This window comes from Siphateles boraxobius, unplaced genomic scaffold, assembly GCF_051911475.1.
Source record: "Siphateles boraxobius isolate OS27281-9 unplaced genomic scaffold, OSU_SipBor_1 13, whole genome shotgun sequence".
Lineage (NCBI taxonomy): Eukaryota > Metazoa > Chordata > Actinopteri > Cypriniformes > Leuciscidae > Siphateles > Siphateles boraxobius.
In genome coordinates, this window is record NW_027508733.1 from 27,410,001 (window position 1) to 27,430,847 (window position 20,847).

At 38.5% G+C, this 20,847-nt stretch overlaps 1 protein-coding gene across 4 annotated transcripts in view; it reads left to right on the plus strand.

Annotated features, from left to right (window-relative positions):
* The window catches only part of pla2g6 (phospholipase A2, group VI (cytosolic, calcium-independent)), a 24,532-nt gene extending 4,047 nt beyond the window's left edge, over nucleotides 1-20,485 (plus strand). The window contains exons 4-18 of one of the 4 annotated variants that reach the window (XM_077226822.1): nucleotides 658-838; nucleotides 925-1,112; nucleotides 1,203-1,299; nucleotides 2,409-2,591; nucleotides 3,908-4,016; nucleotides 10,557-10,673; nucleotides 11,671-11,761; nucleotides 11,844-12,007; nucleotides 12,173-12,323; nucleotides 14,503-14,639; nucleotides 14,812-14,886; nucleotides 15,077-15,231; nucleotides 17,611-17,778; nucleotides 17,862-17,935; nucleotides 19,363-20,485. In XM_077226822.1, the coding sequence (XP_077082937.1) occupies nucleotides 658-838; nucleotides 925-1,112; nucleotides 1,203-1,299; nucleotides 2,409-2,591; nucleotides 3,908-4,016; nucleotides 10,557-10,673; nucleotides 11,671-11,761; nucleotides 11,844-12,007; nucleotides 12,173-12,323; nucleotides 14,503-14,639; nucleotides 14,812-14,886; nucleotides 15,077-15,231; nucleotides 17,611-17,778; nucleotides 17,862-17,935; nucleotides 19,363-19,507 (2,035 nt within the window). In that variant the 3' untranslated portion in view covers nucleotides 19,508-20,485. The remainder of the gene's footprint in view (nucleotides 1-657; nucleotides 839-924; nucleotides 1,113-1,202; nucleotides 1,300-2,408; nucleotides 2,592-3,907; nucleotides 4,017-10,556; nucleotides 10,674-11,670; nucleotides 11,762-11,843; nucleotides 12,008-12,172; nucleotides 12,324-14,502; nucleotides 14,640-14,811; nucleotides 14,887-15,076; nucleotides 15,232-17,610; nucleotides 17,779-17,861; nucleotides 17,936-19,362) is intronic. The other 3 variants (XM_077226823.1, XM_077226825.1, XM_077226826.1) reach the window with 3 other exon arrangements.
* The last annotated feature ends 362 nt before the right edge of the window (nucleotides 20,486-20,847 follow it).

Consider the following 20,847-nt stretch of genomic DNA (forward strand, 5'->3'; position numbering starts at 1 on the left):
TTTATATTTAGCATATTTATATGTATTTGAACATAATTTTTTTAAAATCTATTTATTTATATAATTCACCAAATCACGAATATAAATGTCTTCTGATGTTGTAGGTAGTAGGGAAATTTTATGTGTGCAATTTGAAAACCAGCGTACATCACCTTTAAATAATGAGCAGTCTGATTATTGAAAACTAAAACTACTGTCATATAGCCCTTATTAATCATTTAATATGCATGAATCCTTAATAATGCTTTTTTCAGCTAAAAATGGGAAACCTACAAAAGTCACATGCACTGACTGTATCTGAGAAGTTGACGCATCCATTTTTTTAAAATTATTGTTTTAATTAAAAATGTAAAATATGTGAATATATCTAAATATGAATAATATCCATTTTATATGTATCTTAATTATCAAGACTTTAAGTGGAAAAATCAAATGAATAAATTTTAAAGCCCTCTTTGCCTTTATTATTTCATTTTAAATAGTCCTGTGCTTTATTCACTTTTAAATGCATGTGAGAAGCTGCGCAATATGCAGCGTTATCACAATATGCACAAGTGAGATAAAAACCTCATGTTAAAAAATCTCTTCACTTTTCAGTCCGATAATAAACGTCAAATCGAGAAGTTAGGAACTGTACATTGTTGTGGTCCCTCACAGCCAGATGAACGCCCGTGACGCTCAGGGCCAGACGCCGCTGCACCTGGCCTGCGAGAGAGGAGACGTGGGATGCGTGCGCGAGCTCCTGGAGGAGTGTCAGGCTCGCACGGACATCAAGGACAAGAACGGGGAGACGCCCATGCACTGCGCCGCTAAACAAGACTCCGCCCTTATTATAGAGGTGAGATGTCAACTCAGGGCTCACTTGCTGAATGACTGACTCCGATATTCAGATCTCTATGATTGTGTCATTTTTGTTTCCGCTAGGTGTTGTGTGCACAACTGTGCGCGGGTGTGAACGAGCTGAACGCCTCCGGGGAAACGCCGATGCACATCGCGTGCCGTCTCGGGAGGGTGGAGGTGGTTAAGGGTCTGCTTGGGGGCGGAGCCCGCTGTGACATCATGGGAAGTAATGGCTATCCAATCCACGCTGCCATGAAGTTTAGCGAGAAGAGGTGCGGACCAGGAATCTTTATTGTTTCGTTGATAATTCACCTGAGAGTTTCAATGAATCGATCTTATTCCTCTTGTTTCTTCTTCTTTAGTTGTGCTGAAGCAATTTTATCGTCTAATCCCAATCAACTTCTGGCGGAGGATCCGGTTTATGGCGGAACGCCTCTCCACTGGGTTAAGACTCCCGAGGTCAGGAATACTTACTTTGCTTTTTTAGGTTGTGTTCAGGTTTGGGTCGATTAAAACGAACACTGGTGTGATTGCTCTCTTAGTGCAGTTCATTTGAATAAGTGTGAATGCTGACATCTGAACCCTGGTGCATCAAACTAGAGGACCGAGAGACTGGAAAGATGGGCCTCGCTCCGCTTCCTAACAAACTCTGGTGCGGTTCTACTGAAATATGAACACATCACGGACCAAAGACATTTGAACCAACCAAAATCAGGAAGATGAGACCCTAAAAAGGACAGAATGCTCAAGCGTATCTGTTTTTTCTCGTCATAGTCGTGATGTTGTCCATCACAGATTGGTACAGGCAGCAGAACTGCGTCTCCTCGCAGCAGATCTGTGTTTAAGGGAAATCTGAGGGATTATATGTAGCTACGCACATATAGCACACGCATTTTTCCCAGAACAGAGCATTGTGTTGGATGTTCAGTCGAACGTTTGTATCTTTAGACTGTTTTAAAGATGACAGTGTGAACGCTAAGCAAACCAGGACTAAATGTATCATTTTCTTTTTTGGTCTGGACCAAAAGAACCAAGAGAACCAAACTACAATTGTGAACACTCTTACTTGAGGAATTATCTGCATTCTAGGCTTGCGTGTGACCGCAGAAGGTCTGGACACCGCCGCAGCTTTCATTGGCCAAAGACAGTCCGAGAGGTTAGTTTTTTCCCATGTTTAAGGCCGTGAAAATGTAAAGCCGAGGTCCCTACGGTAACCGACAAGCTTACTGCAACAATGGCGCCGCGACCTTCACATACTTTTGAAAATCCAGCGTTAAGTTGTATCCGGATAAGCGCTCCTTGTCAGATGTAAACACAATTCTTCTTCCATGAGGGGGTTTGGCATCAAGATGGCGTTTTTTTCCGGGTGGGCCATTAAAGAACACGACACGCACGTCTCCCGGGAATCCTGTAGAATTCAACCAATCAGATGACGCCTTCGAAACTCCCAAAGTGTTTCCCATTTTGTGTGCCTTATGCATCAGACGTTCAGCTGACAGTCTGTGGGTGTGACGTCTGAGCCCGATAGTATCTGTGTTCTGACCATCCTGTGTTTTCGCTCTCTCTAGATGAGCCGCATACTGCTGGACCGAGGATGTAACGTCAACTACCTGAGTAAGACCGGAGAGAGTCCGTTACACATCCTGACCAAGAGGGGGCGTTTTGAGGCCGCAATGACACTGCTGACACATGGAGCCGACCCCAACATTAAGGGCCAGGACGGAAACACAGCACTGCACCTCGCCATGAAGGTATGAGAGAGAGTTCATTAGGCCTGTCAAGAACATATCATATATCACCTATCACCAATTTAAATTAAATATTTATGCATAATAATAGTACTTGTTGTACTGCCTTTCATTTTTGCAGTTTTTAATAAAATAATTATTAGAAGTATTGATAACTAATAAATCATATTTATTTATTATTAAATTATAATAATTAATTATTTTATTTATTTAAAATACCAAAATGAGTCATAAAAAATATGTTGTAAAATAATCTAGAAAAAACAGCGTTATTTTAGTATTATTTATTATGGTATTTATTCATATTTTGAATTAGCATTTTTATATATATATTCAGTCTTTGTTATGCTCTTTGTTTTTTAGCTTTCATTTTAGTTTTAACTCCAGTAAATTTAGTACTTCAGTCAATTAGACTGTTTATTTAAGTTTTTTAAGCTTACAATTGTCATCTAAAATCAATGGAAATTATTCATATTTTATTTAGTTAACAAAAACAACACTGTGTACAAGAATAAGCTAAATTAATTTTTTTGCAAAATATACATTTCATACAAACATTTTTAAAGCTTACATTTCAATAATAATATAACTTATTAAAAACAATTCTCTTATATTTCAAAAGGTAACGTGATCACACTAATCGTCAGGATAATTAAACATTTTCCTTCTGAAACAATTTTACAGAACATGTGGGCACAGGTTTCGTACACAGTCTGGAAAAGTATGATATTTGATTGAAGTAATTTTCGTTTTTGGAAAAGTATGGAAAAATAACAGTGTTTACACAATTCAGACTGTTGCCCATGTTCATTTTTCTAAAATATAGAATTAAGACTTTCTAATATTACATTTATCATACAGCAAGCGGAGTGTTTTCATGGCAAAAGTTTGGTGATTGTTTGGATGTTGAACATTTTGAGCTTCAGACTATACTTTATTGATTGGTGATCGTGCAACATCGAACCACAATTACAGTATCAAACTGATGTTTGAGCATGAATATATGCAGAATATATATGGTGAATGTATGCAGTTATGAAGCCTTTTAGGTTTTTCTTGTCATGCAAAAGCAAATGATCACTTTAAGAAAACCGAAAATATATAGTTACAGATGACTACTATATAACAAATATAGTGCTGTATGAGCCATTCATGTTAAATATGGTCTGAAAAATAGTTTGGAAGGAGGTCTAGATATTTGAGTCTGGAAAAGTGTGGAATTTTGAAATGGAAAATGTGTAGAAACCCTTTAGGTATTGCGGACACTTTTTCTATTTTTTTTTATTTTTTCTTACATGCTGTATCTTCTGGGCCCACAGTTGGACCACATGGACTTGATCAAAGCTCTCATGGTGTTTGGAGCAGATGTGGAGGTTCACAATGATGTGGGAGAGACACCAGGACTCATCGCCGCCCGTACCAGCAAGGGTGAGAGAGAGAGAGAGAGAGAGAGAGAGAGAGAGAGAGAGAGAGAGAGATTTTGATTTTTAAAATTCCCTTTTTATTACAAATATTCACATATCACAAACCAAACAAAATAAATAAAAACACCACAGAACAATTCCAAAAAAAACTAACAAAACAAAAAACAAAACAAAAACAAAAACGGCTAAAAGGGGAAATATAACTCTTCTTCAACAACTTCACAAATGACCCCGTTTAAACACCAAATTGCTTCAAAAGTTAAAAGATCATGCATTAATCTGTAGTAATGATAGTCAATCAAAACCCTTGATTTGACTAATTTAATAAAAACAGCTTCTATACTACTAAGAACATTCTGTTCCACCTTTTCCTTCCTTGTAATATAAATTGCCATTTTAACTTGACCCAACAGGAAATTGAACAAACAAGACTTCTGACTGTGTTTTTTAACATATTTAACACCACAAATAAACACTTTCATTGAAAAAATTACATTAAAAGAAGTGAAAAACATATCCAAGATATTAAAAAGAGGTTGTAACCGGTCACAGTGCAAAAACGCATGAAAAATCGTCTCTTTGTGTACACAAAAAGGACAAGCTTCAGTAACATCATCGTTAATCAAAGAAATAAAAGCATTAACAGCAATAGCACCATGTAGCAATCTCCACTGTAAATCTCCAGTTTTCTTGACCAATGGTGATTTATATAATGCTCTCCATTCAGGTTTTTCATTATCCTCAAGATTAAGAGCCTTACGCCATGGAGTGTCACATTTGTTATTTAAAGATGTTTTGTTAAAAGCCTTCACACAACATTTGTACATGTCCTTACCCAGTGCAGAGTTTGGACCCACAACTATGAACTCTTCACACTCTAACAGTACACCACTGCACTCCCCTAACCTCGGGGACAGACTCAAATTGGGAAAAGGATCTTTACAATCAGGCTGAATAGATCCCTTAGAGTATAAGTCCAAGAGTTCTGTTTCCTCTCCAGTGAGGGCTGATCTCCATTTCTCAACTGCTCTAGTAACTGTTCGGTGTGATTTGATACCGAGACGCTCAGCGATGGCAGTCACATTTTTAAAAGCAGGGCCCGTTATTTGATGCAAATGTTCAATTTGTACCACCTTTGCATTACACAAAGTCCTTTCAGGAATGGCAAAAGACATCTCACACGTTAGGTCCAGTCGTGAGCCAATGACCAAAGGCTCCTGTAGTAGCCAAAACAAGGAGGATGAGTTGTTTTCTCTGCTTATTTGAAATAGAGACCATACTTTGAAAAGATTACGGTAGAAGATTGGAGAATCACGCAGTTTAAGTCTCTGAGGATCCGACCAGAATAATGCTTTATCCAGTCCCAGTCCATCAATATTTCGAAGGATTGCACAGGCAGCACCAGTCCAACTTGAATCATCGGAGTACTTTAAGAGTCTTTGTACAAACTGCAGGCGAAAGGCAGCTGTTCTGCTCTGCAGGTGTATTAGTCCAAGTCCCCCTTCGTCTTTAGACAGGTACAACACACTTTTTGGTATCCAATGCATTCTGTCCCAGAAAAAGTCAATTAAAATGGACTGAATTTTTATTAAAACTTCAGCTGGGGGGTCTATACAGGCCAAACGATGCCAAAGTGCAGAGGCGACCAGATTATTAATTATCAAGATACGTCCTTTATAGGACATTTTAGGGAGTAGAAACCTCCACTTATCTAGTCGCCCTTTGACTTTTTCAATGACACCTTCAAAATTCTTTTTCACATAATTGTCATCACCCAGAAAGACTCCCAAATATTTGAAACCATTTCTGGTCCAATTCAACCCATCAGGAAGCCTTGGTTCAAAACCTGCCCATTTTCCGACTAAAATGGCTTCACTTTTTCCCCAATTTACCTTTGCAGAAGACAGTGACTTAAAATCATTTAAAATCTTCAACATCACACTGATATCTTTACAATCACTGATCAAAACAATGACATCATCAGCATAAGCTGAAATCTTAAAAGTATTAGCACAGTTGGGAATACACAGTCCATGTACATTAGCTCTTAGCTTGTTCAACAAGGGTTCTATGGCAAGGGTATACAGCATACCTGAGAGTGCACAGCCCTGTCTTACACCCCTATTCACCTTAAATGGAGAGCATAAATCACCATTGATCTTCAATACACTCTCAACGCTACAATACATAACTTTTATCATAGAAATAAAATCCGAATTAAAACCAAAAGCTTCTAGAACACTCCACAAATAACTATGTTCTACTCTGTCGAAAGCTTTTTCTTGGTCAATTGATATCATTCCAAAATCCAAATCAAAGAGTTTTCCACAGTCTAAAATGTCTCTCATAAAAGAAACATTATCAAAAATCTTCCTACCTGGCACACAATACGACTGATCAGGGTGAATTATGAGTTCAATCACTTCCCCTAGTCTAATTGCTAGGGCTTTGGAGAGTATTTTATAGTCATTACATAAAAGACTTACAGGCCTCCAGTTTTTTATATCATTTAGATCCCCTTTTTTTGGTAGCAGAGTAATGATTGCTCTACCACAGCTTCGTGGCAGTTGTCCTTTTTCTAAACTCTCATTAAAAACTGCTACCAATTCTGGACCCACCTCAAACCAAAAAGATTTGTAAAAATCTATTGAGATCCCGTCAATGCCCGGTACTTTCCCACTCTCCATTCTTTTAAGTGCATCCTCAAATTCTCCTAAACTCAAAGCTCTACCAATCTCTTTATTGGCATTTTTAGTAACTTGAGGCAAATTATCAAAAAAACCAAAACTTTCATCATTTAACTCTAAAATTTCACTTCTATACAAGTCTTTATAGAATTTTACTGCTCTTTCTCTGATATCTATAGGGTTTGACAATAAGACTCCAGTTTCAGACTTCAAACTATGAATGAGCTTTTTCTGCCCATTCTTCTTTTCCAGATTAAAAAAGAATTTTGAGGGAGCGTCCATTAAATTGGCACTCTGAAACCGAGATCTAGTTATTGCACCTTGCGTCGTTAAACCTAAAATATCAGTTAAAAGATTATTTTTCTTTTTGATGCACTCCAAAAAAGTGACATCTTTTGTGGAGTCTGCAAGCCCTTGCAACCTCATTAAATCTTCTTCTAAAACCCTCATTGACTTATTTACATCTCTTGTAGTGTTGCGAGTGTATTGTTGACACAACTGTTTTATTTGAACCTTTGTAAATTCCCACCAATTATGCAATGACAAGAAAGATGATTTCGAAGCTTTGGCGTTTTTCCAAAACTCTTTAAAAATATCTCTAAAACAAGAATCACCCAATAAATTATTATTAAAATGCCAATATGCACTTTTAAATTTAACATGGTTTTTTGCCACAATGCATTTAACCAAACTATGGTCAGAGAAACTTACTGGGACTATTGAGCATTCCCTTAACATACTTAGTTGATGCTTAAAAACATAAAATCTATCAAGCCTTGCCATTGATAGCTGGTTATTAAAAGCATGAACCCAAGTGTATTGCCTCTGCGTGCCATGGAAATTCCTCCATATATCGATTATACTGTGGGATTTCATTAAATGAATTAAAGTCTTTCTCGATTGCATGTGAGGTTCAACATGATTCCTGTCAATGGCATTTTCTGTACAGTTAAAATCTCCTCCCACAAATAAAAACTCATCAGCATTACAATCATTTAAAACATTACCCAAAGTGTTTAAAAAAATTACTCTCTCTAAAGCCGCAGTAGGAGCATATACACAGATAAAAATAAAAGTGCTATTTTCAAAAGAAGCTTTTACTTTCAAGAGCCTTCCTTTTATTACTTCTTCAATAGTGTAAGAATAAGGAGTGAAATTCCTAGAAAATAAAACTCCAACTCCGCCACTTAAAGAAGTGGAATGACTTAAAATCACTAAGCCATCGAACTCCTTAGCCCAATCTGCAGCATTTAAGACATCACTGTGTGTTTCTTGTACAAATAACACATCAATAGTTTTACACCTCATAGTCTCATATATTTGTGCTCTCTTCTTATAATCCCTTGCTCCGTTAACATTTAAAGAAGCGAGATTTATTTCCTCCATTAAAAGGAAAAGAAAAAGAAAAGAGCAACCAAAGCAATAAAGCCAAAAAGGATATCTTATATTATCCATTTAACTTTGTGAGGATTTTCTTTAACCGGAAAACATCCTGGTCAGTGAAACTGTTTTTATCTCTGAAAACTTTTACTTTCTCAATGAACTGTTTTATGTCAGGGAAATATTCCGCTATTTTTACTCCCCTCATATTTTTTGTCACATCTAGAAAGTTTTGTATTTCCTCAACAGTATATTCTCTGCTAGAGAAACCACTTAGGGGTAAGCTAGCGCTAATACTGCATTCAGACATCTCAGTTTCACTTTCATTCTCACTATTTTTGTCAGTCTGGACAGCACAATTACCATCCAGTCGTTTAGCCTGTTTGACATTTTGACATCCCACCAATTTCCTTTTTTGGGGAGTCTTGAGAAAACACTCTTTGTCTTCAACCTCAGGACTCTCCATTTCTTGTATCACCCTCACAATACCCATAGCTCCATCCTCACTGTTGCCTTCATCAGAGTCATCAGACTCACAAAAACCTTTTTCAGCTCCCAACACATTTCTGATTTCTTCCTCCTCAGCCACAACTTCTTCTATTTCAGCTGTTTTATCTGCAGGAAATTCAGAAACATTTTCCAAACTTTTTGAGACCTCAGGCACCCTGCTTGGGCCTGGCATCTCCTCATCAACTGCAACAATCTCCTGTACTTCAGCTACTACAACAGTTTCAGTTTGCTTGTTTGCGCTTTTTGGACATGCACGAACAAGATGTCCATTTTCACCACAACCAAAACATCTCATAGTGTTAGTTGTAGCGTAGATTACATAATTAAACCCTTCGTGACTAAAATTAAGGGTCAGATCAAGTTCATTAACATTCTCTTTCAGGACCATATAAACAAATCGTCTGAAAGACACCACATGCTTTAGCAAAGATGATTTACTTCCTATTGGGATCATTTTTATTTGCGAGACCATTTTGCCGTATCTGGCAAGCATTCCAACAAGAACATCATTTTTAATAAAAGGTGGCACATTGGACAGAGTCACTCTTTTGGACGGAGTGGAGAGAGGGAGTACAGATGTAAAAATACCCCCTATCTCAACACCACTCTCGACCAACAAGTTCGCTAAATCAATGGTCTTAACAAACAAAATATTAGCGCTGTTCATCCGCGACGCCGACAGAACATTCTCATGCCCAACAACAGCACTCACCGCCAACACACACTCCTCAACACTTGCGGCAGAGTCAATTTTCACCCCATGACGTCTTGTCAAAAACTCTAAACTCTCCGCACCTGGAGCAGCCATCCTCCCAGTACACAGACTGGGAGTTAACAACAACCCTCCCTAAAATAACCACTCTTAACTTACCGAAACTAGAAAGAAAAAGAAAAGGGGGAAAAAAAAAAACACAACGTCCACTAACCACAATAAACAAAGATAGAAAAGGAAGGGAAAACACTCGTACCTTCACTCAGCACGCTCACTCCAAACACACGCTCTCCACAGTCACACCGCACATGCGCACGAGAGCGAGAGAGAGAGAGAGAGAGAGAGAGAGAGAGAGAGAGAGAGAGAGAGAGAGAGAGAGAGAGAGAGAGAGAGAGAGAGAGAGAGAGAGAGAGAGAGAGAGAGAGAGAGAGAGAGAGAGAGAGAGAGAGAGAGAGAGAGAGAGAGAGAGATGCTATCAGAGATCATGTATGTGAGATTGAAGGCTAGAAGAACAGTCTCCAATGTGTTCAAGCTCTTTCACTTTCTCGTTGCACAGTTTTCATGAGCCTTTTGCATGACATCATTTGGGGTGTTTACATGCAAGGATTATATTATCTAACTGTAAACTACCATAAATTTTGTTGATATGCATATATATATATACAACTGTGCAACATGTCACAATGCAAGTTTATGTAAAGTCATGCACTAATGACTTGCTTTTGTTTTTGCCTTAAAGGTGAAGTGTTTTATTTTCTCAGCCAATCGTTCCACGTTTCATGTTTCTAAAGCCACAAGGACTGTATATTTTTGAGTATTCATTTATTTATTTATTTATTCAAAATTAAACAAGTAGGGGTGTAACAATACTGTATATCGTGTCACAATATATCGCAATACAAAAATCCAACAATATGTATCATGGATGGTGACAATATATATTGTGTATAGTATTTAAATGTGTTCATCATCATAAAGTCTATAGTAGTCTCTGGAAAAACCGGCAGAAGCTGTCTGATGGGTCATTATGTTTTGATTGGCTATTGTAATTCTTGTGAGAATATCGCCACAAACCATGTGACGCTTGCATGTCAGAATAGTTTTTGCATATCTGTGTGTTTAACTACAGGAATGACTCATGCTGTTGTTTTCTCATTCATGCATTCAGTCAACATGTACTCTTTCTTTCTTTCTTTTGTGTGCATGGTGTGGGTGTGGCCGCGTACATGTGTCTAATCCTGCGCTTGTGCTGAAGGGCCCAACCGTAAGGTGCTCTTGAACATGCTGTGTAGTGTAGGGGCCGAACGGTGTCACCCCCCGTCCCTCGACAGCCCTATCCCCAGCATCAACAAAGCTCCACCTCCTGGCATAGGTAAAGCCCCGCCTCCAAACTTCAGATATCCTGGCAATATCTTTCACCTCTGTCCCTCAGTCTTCTTCTGTAGTTTTTGTTTTTTTACTGAAATGGAACCTAATAAGTGGCCGATTTTGAGCATAGGTAGGTAGGCTACTTGTGTAACTGTGTTCCTCATATAAAGAGCTGCAAAGATTTGACTCACAATTGATTAATATAGAGTTCTAACAACATCATAGTCTAATAAGCATTACATTTACACACTAATGTTCTGTAAAATAATCAGTACATTTAAAAAAAAAAAAAAAATTTATTAGTAAATCGACATTTCTTTTGATTTCATCCACCATCTCAGATGCATATTTTTGCTGAGCTCATTGCAGAGCTTTGTGGGAGTGAATATTCCACAAACGAGTTATGCTGCATACTCTTTGGAAATATTAGTTAAAATTCTTATTTAAATGTGAATTAATTAACAACATTAATTTGCTTAATGTCTTAATGTTCTTTTTCTGCACTCTTTCAGACATTCCCTAAAATTGTTTTTGTTCACTTCTTGTGCTGCCTGGATTTCTAAACCTAATACTTGTAATTGAAGCTTTATTATTTCATATAAACTAGAAAATCTTGAATATCTAAACGCACATTTGATTAAATTGGATTTGTCAGCGGCAGCCTTTATCTTGGAAAGGTCAACATTTTGGATTGAACTCAAGCAATCACTTAACAACCTAATATAATTACAAGAGCATAAATGCCACAAAATTGTGCAGCCTACTGTACAACCCTGTGAGACAAGAGGCTAGTCTTTTACAGTTGAGAATGCTGGCGAAGCATGATCGTGTTGGATCATCACTTTAATCTGTTTGCTGGTCGAACTTGATCTTTCCAAAGTTACGGACATGCTTCCATATCACTTATTAACAGCGGAATTTAGTTATTGCATATCTATGATAGTCAACCTGGCTATAATTTGGTTCACTGCTCTCACATCTTGCTCATAATTGGTCCACAGGGTTTGATGAAATCATGTATGTGGCGACAGCTGTCACGGCCATGACTCGTGGATTTGTAGAGGTTGATGGGCTCAAAACAGGAAGCAAAAAGTATGCTACATTTAGATTTAACATTGATTAAAAAAAAGGCCTACAAAGAGTTAGTCCATTATTTCCTTTTATTTTTCTCAAGAATGGACAGATTGTTGTGTCTTGATGGTGGAGGAATAAAAGGCCTGGTTCTGATCCAGATGTTAATCTCTCTGGAGAAAGAGGCAGGACGTCCCATCAGGGAACTCTTTGACTGGGTGTCTGGGACTAGCACCGGTGGCATACTGGCTCTAGCTATTGTACACGGTACTTGATTTAGTATATAATATTTAAGTAGATTTATAAAACTGTATTGACCTATCAGCATCTAGGAACAGAATGATACATATTATAATTGTAAAAATATGTTTTTGGTCACTGTAAGCATGTACATGCATTGGCATAATTATGTTTAATTGTGTACTTGAGCAGGTAAGTCGATGGAGTATCTGCGCTGTCTGTACTTCAGGATGAAGGAACAGGTGTTTAAAGGTTCTCGACCATATGAGTCTGGCCCTCTGGAGGAATTTCTGAAGAACGAGTTTGGAGAAAATACCAAAATGACGGATGTCACACACCCCAGGTAGTTATACTTAAGGTTTGGGATTTTAATTAAACCATACAACAACAACTACCGCACCAGAACACCATAAGCAACTATTCAGAAATTTTAAGCTATTGTCTAGCAAAGACCCAGAACATCATATCTACTGCCTAGCAATGCCCTATCAACCACCAGAACACCCAAGCAATGCCCTATCAACCACCAGAACACCAAAGCAATGCCATATCAGCCACCAGAACACCAAAGCAATGCCATATCAGCCACCCGAACACCCAAGCAATGTCCTATCAGCCACCAGAACACCCAAGCAATGTCCTATCAACCACCAGAACACCCAAGCAATGTCCAATCAACCACCAGAACACCAAAGCAATGCCATATCAGCCACCAGAACACCAAAGCAATGCCATATCAGCCACCCGAACACCCAAGCAATGTCCTATCAGCCACCAGAACACCCAAGCAATGTCCTATCAGCCACCAGAACACCCAAGCAATGTCCAATCAACCACCAGAACACCAAAGCAATGCCATATCAGCCAACAGAACACCAAAGCAATGCCATATCAGCCACCCGAACACCCAAGCAATGCCCTATCAGCGACTCGAACACTCAAGCAATGCCCTATCAACCACCAGAACACCAAAGCAATACCGCCATATCAACTACCAGAACACCAAAGCAATGCCGCCATATCAACCACCAGAACACCAAAGCAATACCGCCATATCAACCACCCGAACACCCAAGCAATGCCATATAAGCCACCCGAACACCCAAGCAATGCCATATCAGCCACCAGAACACCAAAGCAATGCCATATCAGCCACCAGAACACCCAAGCAATGCCATATCAGCCACCAGAACACCCAAGCAATGGCGTATCAGCCACCAGAACACCAAATCAATGCCATATCAGCCACCAGAACACCCAAGCAATGGCGTATCAACCACCAGAACACCCAAACAATGCCCTATCAGTCACCCGAACACCCAAGCAATGCCATATCAGCCACCCGAACACCCAAGCAATCCCCTATCAACCACCCGAACACCCAAGCAATGCCCCATCAACCACCCGAACACCAAAGCAATGCTATATCAACCACCAGAACACCCAAGCAATGCCATATCAGCCACCAGAACACCCAAGCAATGCCCTATCAACCACCAGAAAACCAAAGCAATGCCATATCAGCCACCCGAACACCCAAGCAATGCCATATCAGCCACCCGAACACCCAAGCAATGCCCTATCAACCACCAGAAAACCAAAGCATGCCATATCAGCCACCCGAACACCCAAGCAATGCCATATCAGCCACCCGAGCACCCAAGCAATGCCATATCAGCCACCCGAACACCCAAGCAATGCCATATCAGCCACCCGAACACCCAAGCAATGCCATATCAGCCACCAGAACACCCAAGCAATGCCATATCAGCCACCAGAACACCCAAGCAATGCCATATCAGCCACCAGAACACCCAAGCAATGCCGTATCAGCCACCAGAACACCCAAGCAATGGCGTATCAGCCACCAGAACACCCAATCAATGCCGTATCAGCCACCCGAACACCCTATCAACCACCCGAACACCAAAGCAATGCCACCCTGGCAATACCCTACTGGAACATTTACATTTACATTTTACATGTATTCATTTAGCTGACGCTTTTATCCTAAGCGACTTACAATTGCTATATATGTCAGAGGTCGCACGCCTCTGGAGCAACTAGGGGTTAAGTGTCTTGCTCAGGGACAGATTGGTGTCTCACAGTGGATTCGAACCCGGGTCTCTCACACCAAAGGCATGTGTCTTATCCACTGCGCCATCACCACCTACAACTCCTTAGAAATGTCTTATTGATGACTCTGAACATACCAACAACTGCCTAGCAACACCCTAGAAACAACCAAATACCCTCTTGTAATGCTCTAGCAACCATCCAGAATTTCTTCACAATTCCTTAGCAATGACTCTGAACCCCCCCATCAACTGTGTAGGAACACCTTAATATTGCTTTTTAATACACTGGCAAACATCCAGAACTCCTAAGCAATGTATTAGCGATACCTCGGAACACCCTACCAATTGCCTATTAACGCTTTGCAACACCCCTGAACACACAATGAGTTCACACATTTATCAGAAAATGCTTTTTTTAATCCATCTCCTGTCTGTTTCTCTCAGAGTAATGGTGACTAGCGTTCTTGCTGACAGACACCCAGGAGAACTGCATCTGTTTCGTAATTTCGACCCACCGGTTCTTCAAAGAGACCCTCCGTACACATCTACTGCCACATTTCAACCCCTCACTGTGCCACAGGGTAAATCTCTTCTGCACTTTCATTTTCGGGATATCGTTACGCTAATTATCTTTGTGCCGGTGAAAACACTCATGTTCCCCTTGTGCTCTTTATGAGCATGTTGACGGGCTCTGGGTTTCTCAGTTATCCTCAATATCAAATGATGCGTGAAGCTTCACTGTCGCTGTTTCAGGGTGGGAGGACGAAGATCTTTTGGTTGTAGGATATACTCGACCTCCTAGAAAGCGTAGGAGGGTGACGGATGAAGGTGTGTGTGAGAAAGAGTGCGTGTGGAATGGAAAGGTCACAGTATGTAAGGTTTTTGGTGTTTTTATTGCGCAATCGTAGCTCACGTTGGAACTAATCGGTCATTAGTTTGTTTGTGGGAGGCTAATCATCTTTTGCACGCTTGGTTCTCTTTTACGCTCTCTCGCTCATTCACGTTCTCTTTCTCTCAGAGCAATTAGTTTGGCGCGCCGCCCGCTCCAGTGGAGCAGCTCCCACTTATTTTCGACCAATGGGACGTTTTCTGGATGGAGGGCTGCTGGCCAACAACCCAACGCTAGATGCCATGACAGAAATACACCAGTACAACAAAGCCCTAAGGGCACAGGTCTGATACACAAATATAGACTTAAAGGAATTGTTCATCCAAAAATGAAAATTATCCCATAATTTACTCACCCTCAAACCATCCGAGGTCTATGTGACTGTCTTTTTTCACCCCAACACAATCGAAGTTATATTAAATAAAATCCCGGCTTCAAAAAATAGTGCTTTTGAAGCTCCAAAAAAAGTGCATCCATCCGTGATAAAATTTATCCATACGACTCCAGTGTGTTAATAAAGGCCCTCTGAAGCGAAGCGACGCGTTTTTGTAAGAAAAATATCGATATTTATAGCTTTATAAACTATAATCACTGGCGAGTCTAGTTCCGGCGGAAAAGTGACCTCGGACCTAGGGCTGTGCAATTAATCGAATTTCAATTTCAATTTTGGCTCCAAACGATCTCAAAAATAGTACAATCGCGTAAAAACGATTATTTTGCCATGTTCTGTTTTGCAAGAACACTCTTATTTTGTCTTGTGTTCTGAATGACACGCGCACATCCGTCCCTCCCAAAGCCATAAACTCTCTCAGCCTAGTCATAAATTGCAAGCACAATAAACTTCACAATAACAATTGGCTAATTTAATATAGACTGGAGTGAGACCAAAGACATCTCTCGAGCTGTCGCGATCTCTTTCTGCTCGATCACTGTAGCGCCTCAGTTCAAGCGAACGGCAGCGCGAGCGCATATGACCTGATCATCTGTTCCCCTTTACAGCACGAAACAAATCGAGAATGAACACAGGGAGCGACATTAACGCCTGTCCGGGAATAGGGGATTTTCAAGTTACAAGTGATAGAGAGTTTTACTTGCCCGACCGATCGAAACGCGAGATGGTTTTGATCTTATACAGTCAGTGTAAAGAGAGATCGGTAATGGATAGTTTCTGGAAGCTGCCCTGTCTATTTGTGAGAGAGACATTAGTGGAGAAATCAAAACAAATGAGCTTAACAGCTCACACAAAAACTCACAGAAGAAACATACTGAGGCAGAAATGTTGAGTTTTTTTTATTTATAATATATGATATCGTTAAGTAACAACACGACTAAGAGCTGTTCTATAATATCACGATTGCGAATGTTACATTGAATTTATAGTTTAATAAACAAGTAGCCTAGTTTATATGTAGTAACTTACATTATAGACGCAGTATTGACTGGTTTTGTTCTATTTCACCGACGAAAATAGTTACAAAAGAAAAGCAACACTAAGCGCTGTGTTTTGTTACTGAATGATTCATTATTTTGAACGAATCGTTTTAATGAATGACTCAATGATTCATTTATTAAGACGGTCACTTGTCGCCTATTGATTTATTGTTTAAAGGTATCATTGATTTTATTTTTATTTCATTATTTGTTTAAACATTAATCTCATAATATTTTTACAGTTGTAATTTTGCAGTGTAAATTAATTTAATGGATAACAGCCCTTTTTATTAAAACTGAATTTGATCAAATGTAAGAATTTGACATGAAACATATTTAGTAAGGTTTAATAAATTGTCTTTTATTAAGGTAAATAATGCCCTGGTGACCCCCTACAACAAACTACTTTGTAAACATGTCACCTTTTTCACCACTTGTGAGTTTGCAGGTCTGTTTAATAGTTCAAAAAGTACAATAAATGTTCAAATTTAGATGTTTTTTAAGAGTTGTTGAAAGGTGTCTTTTAATAAATGCAACATGTTCCCAAAGTCAAGTGAAATAATCGTGTTACATAATCGTGATTTCAATACTGACCAAAATAATCGTGATTATGATTTTTTTCCATAATCGAGCAGCCCTACTCTGACCCGACGCATGACGTAGGATGTAGGTTTAGCATAGTTTAGTTTCACCGGATCTCGACTGTCATTAACGCGCGTACAGCCGGTGCCAGAAGCCAGTGATTATAGTTTATAAAGTTTTAAATATGGATATTTTTCCTACGAAAAACCCATTGCTTCTTTTCAGAAGGTCTTTATTAACCCACTGGAGTCGTATGGATTTCTTTTATGATGGATGGATGCACTTTTTGGAGCTTCAAAAGCTCAACGCTATTCAATGCCATTATAAAGCTTGGAAGAGCCAGGATATTTTTGAATATAATTCGATTGTGTTATGTTGAAAAAAGAAAGTCATATACACTAGGATGGCTTGCGGATGAGTAAATTATGGGATCATTTTCATTTTTGTGTGAACTATCTCTTTAAGAATTACCTGTTCAAGACTCACTTTTAGCTAAAAATGAAATTGACTGCAATTTTTCTTCGTAATATCAACAATATTTCCTACAATGGGTGCACATTATGGTAGAAAGTGTTTACTTCCTGACTAAGATCCATTGGACATGCTGAAATGCTGTAAGTATTAAACAAGCGTCTGTGTGTGTCTGTCAGGGCCGTGAGGCAGACGTGAGCAGGTTAGGGGTGGTCCTCTCGTTGGGTACGGGTAAACCTCCTCAGGTGGCGGTCAACTCTGTGGACGTGTTCAGGCCTTCAAACCCGCTGGAACTGGCCAAGACCTTCGTTGGCGCCCGAGAACTGGGCAAGATGCTCGTGGATTGCGTGAGTTTACACATAAATCCCATAAAACCTTGATTGTAGACGCTTCTTGTGATGCTGGAATGATGGGTGGTGTTATTTGTCAGTGTACGGACTCGGATGGCTGTGCGGTGGACCGAGCTCGAGCGTGGTGTGAGATGGCCGATATAAACTATCACAGGTCAGTTGACGGCACTCTTTCTGTTCTGTGAGTTAACAGGGATGTTCTTTTCCTTCTGCCTCTTCTTTTCTGCATTGTTGTGTCCTGTATCACTTCTTTCTTTGTGTGACTCATCTCCACTGTCTCCCCACTTCTTGATGGTCGTTTTGTTTCCTTTCTTCCATCCGTTTCTGACATGCTTGCTTTATTTTCTTCCTTCGTACCTTCTTTTCACTTGATTTCTTCTTCTTTAATTTCTTTCAATCATTCATGTAATTAATTTTCTTCCTTACTTTCTACCGTTCAATTCCTTGCTTTATTCCTTTCTTCCTACGTTTCATTTAAGCCTCCCTCCTTCAGTTTTATTTAAATCTTCCTTCCTTCCTTCATTTTTTTGTAATTGTATTTCCTTCCTTTCATTTCCTTCCATTACTTAAACCCTTAAATACTTTTAATTGTTCCTTCTTTCATTTCATTTTTCATTTACTCTAATTTTCTTTCTTTCTTTCTTTCTTTTTCCTACCTTCCTTCCCTCCTTTAATTTCTCTTTGTTCATCATTTAATTTCCTTCTTATACCTTTTTATTTCCTTCCTCCCTGCCTGTCTTCTTTCCATTCATTTCTCCTTCGTTCCTTCCTTCTCATTTAATTTAATTCCTTTCCACCTTTAATTGACCTAAATTTTCCCTTCTTTTATCATTTAATTTCCTTCTTAATCACTTTTTAATCCTTCCTTCCTTTCATTGTTTCCCTTCAAATAATTTAATTGTTCGTTCTTCCCTTTTTTCATTTCCTATTTTCCTTTTCTCTCATTTTATTCCCTTCTTTCCTTCCTTTCTTCTCTCCTTGAATTTATCTTAATTTTTTCATTTATTTCTCTTCTTTAATAATTTAATTTCCTTCTAATACCTTTTTATTTCCTTCCTTCCTTCTCATTTAATGTAATTCCTTTCCTCCTTTTATTTGCCTAAATGTACTTAAAAAGAAATTAAGGAAATTAAATGATAAAATATTAATTATTCCTTCCCTCCTTCCTTCCTTCAATTAATTTTTCCCTTCTATGATTTTATTTCCTTCCTTTAATTTTATTTTTCCCTTCAAATAATTTAATTGTTTCTTCTTTCCTTTTTTTCATTTCCTTTTTCCCTTTTCTCTAATTGTATTTTCTTCTTTCCTTTTCCTTCCTCCCCTACTTGAATTTCTCTTCATTTTCTTTCTTTTCTTTTATTAATTTATTATTTTTCATTTCACTTCATTTCTTGCTTCCTATCATTTGTTCCCTCCTATCCGTACCTTTTCCCTCCTTCCATCCTTCCTTCCTGTATGTTTCCTTCTCTTCATTTCTTCCGTCATCATTTTGTTTTCTTTTCATTTGTACCTTTCATTCAATTTCGTCTGTCCGTCTTTCATTTGCTAACGTGCTTCTTTGCCCCGTGGTGTGCTCCTCAGGCTGAGTCCTCAGCTGTCTCAGGAGGTGATGCTGGACGAGGTCAGTGACGCTGTGCTGGTTGACATGCTGTGGGAGACTCAGATGTACCTGTACGAGCACAGAGATGTCATACACACACTCTGCCAGCAGCTCCTGCAGCTCTGACAGCACACACACACTAAATATGCACAACTCATTCATCCTATACAGAGAAGGATTCTGTTAACATTAGCGTGTGTATGTTGTTGTGACATGTTCAATTAACTTAAGGAAGAATATTTATAACAATATATAATTATGACATACTTTCCCCACATGTTTTGTATGTGTCATAAATACCAAATTAACAACATACATGAAGGTTACCTATTCAATCCAATATTTGAACTATGGAGATATTTTTATATTGCATTATATTTTATGTATGCTAAATCTACGTGTGACATTTGCATTGATCAAAATGACCTATACAGGAAGTGAGTAGTTTACTTATTATTTATCATTCTATACATCCTTTGTGTGCATTTTTATCATGTCATTTTATAGTGAAACTGACACTTTTTTTGTTTTGTTTGTTTCCCTGGAAATTTCTTGCACCTGCAATGTGACCGAAAGTGAATGGTCAAACTGTAACCACTGCATTTCCTTGCATTTATCATTTAGTATGCATTCATCCATTCATTTGGATCTGATCTTCATAGTTTCTGTGTGTTTTCAGTCTTGTGTCATTTGCAGTTTTAAGGAAAAGCCTTTTTTTCATGTGTAGCCTTGCATACTTGAACATTATAAAGCTGCAACTGGTAATATCTCAGTCTGTGAAGTTAGAAATTATGATCAAAGGTATTGTAGAATATACTGATGTTTACTAACAACAAATATGCACCAAGAATAACTTCAATACCTCCTGCATTAGCCTTGTGTTTTTGTTTGGTTTATTGATCACTTGTATTTACAATGCGTTTGTCTTATCATGATGTGGTCATAGCTTATACTTGACACTGGACCTACAGATCTGTTGTTCAGAGACTAAAGTAAGCAATAATTCACTTTATAATCATAACCTGCTGATGTGGCACTGATTTGAAACCCTTTACTGATGTGATATAAACCTTGAAATAAAAAAAGCACAGATAATTATTTAAACTGGGATTAGTTCTGGTGTGTGATTTGTGAAATAACCTTTTGTATAAAATGTGATTTAACTAATATTGTAGTAAATGAAAGGACTAATGTAACCTAATATAAAAGTAATAAGCATATATGGTGTTATTAACGGGCTTTACATGATCATGAAAAAGTACTGTTAATTTAATGTATTATTATTTGATAGTATTATTAAACTATAAACTAAAATTATTCTTAAATATCCCATAAAAAAACAAATAAGTCGTGGAGTAGCATGTGCTATTATTCAATATGAGCCTGTACAAGCTTTTAGTCACTAGCAATAACTGAGCATATTTTGAGTAGCTGTTTTACATGCTTCTGGTTGTAGTTGAGTGTCT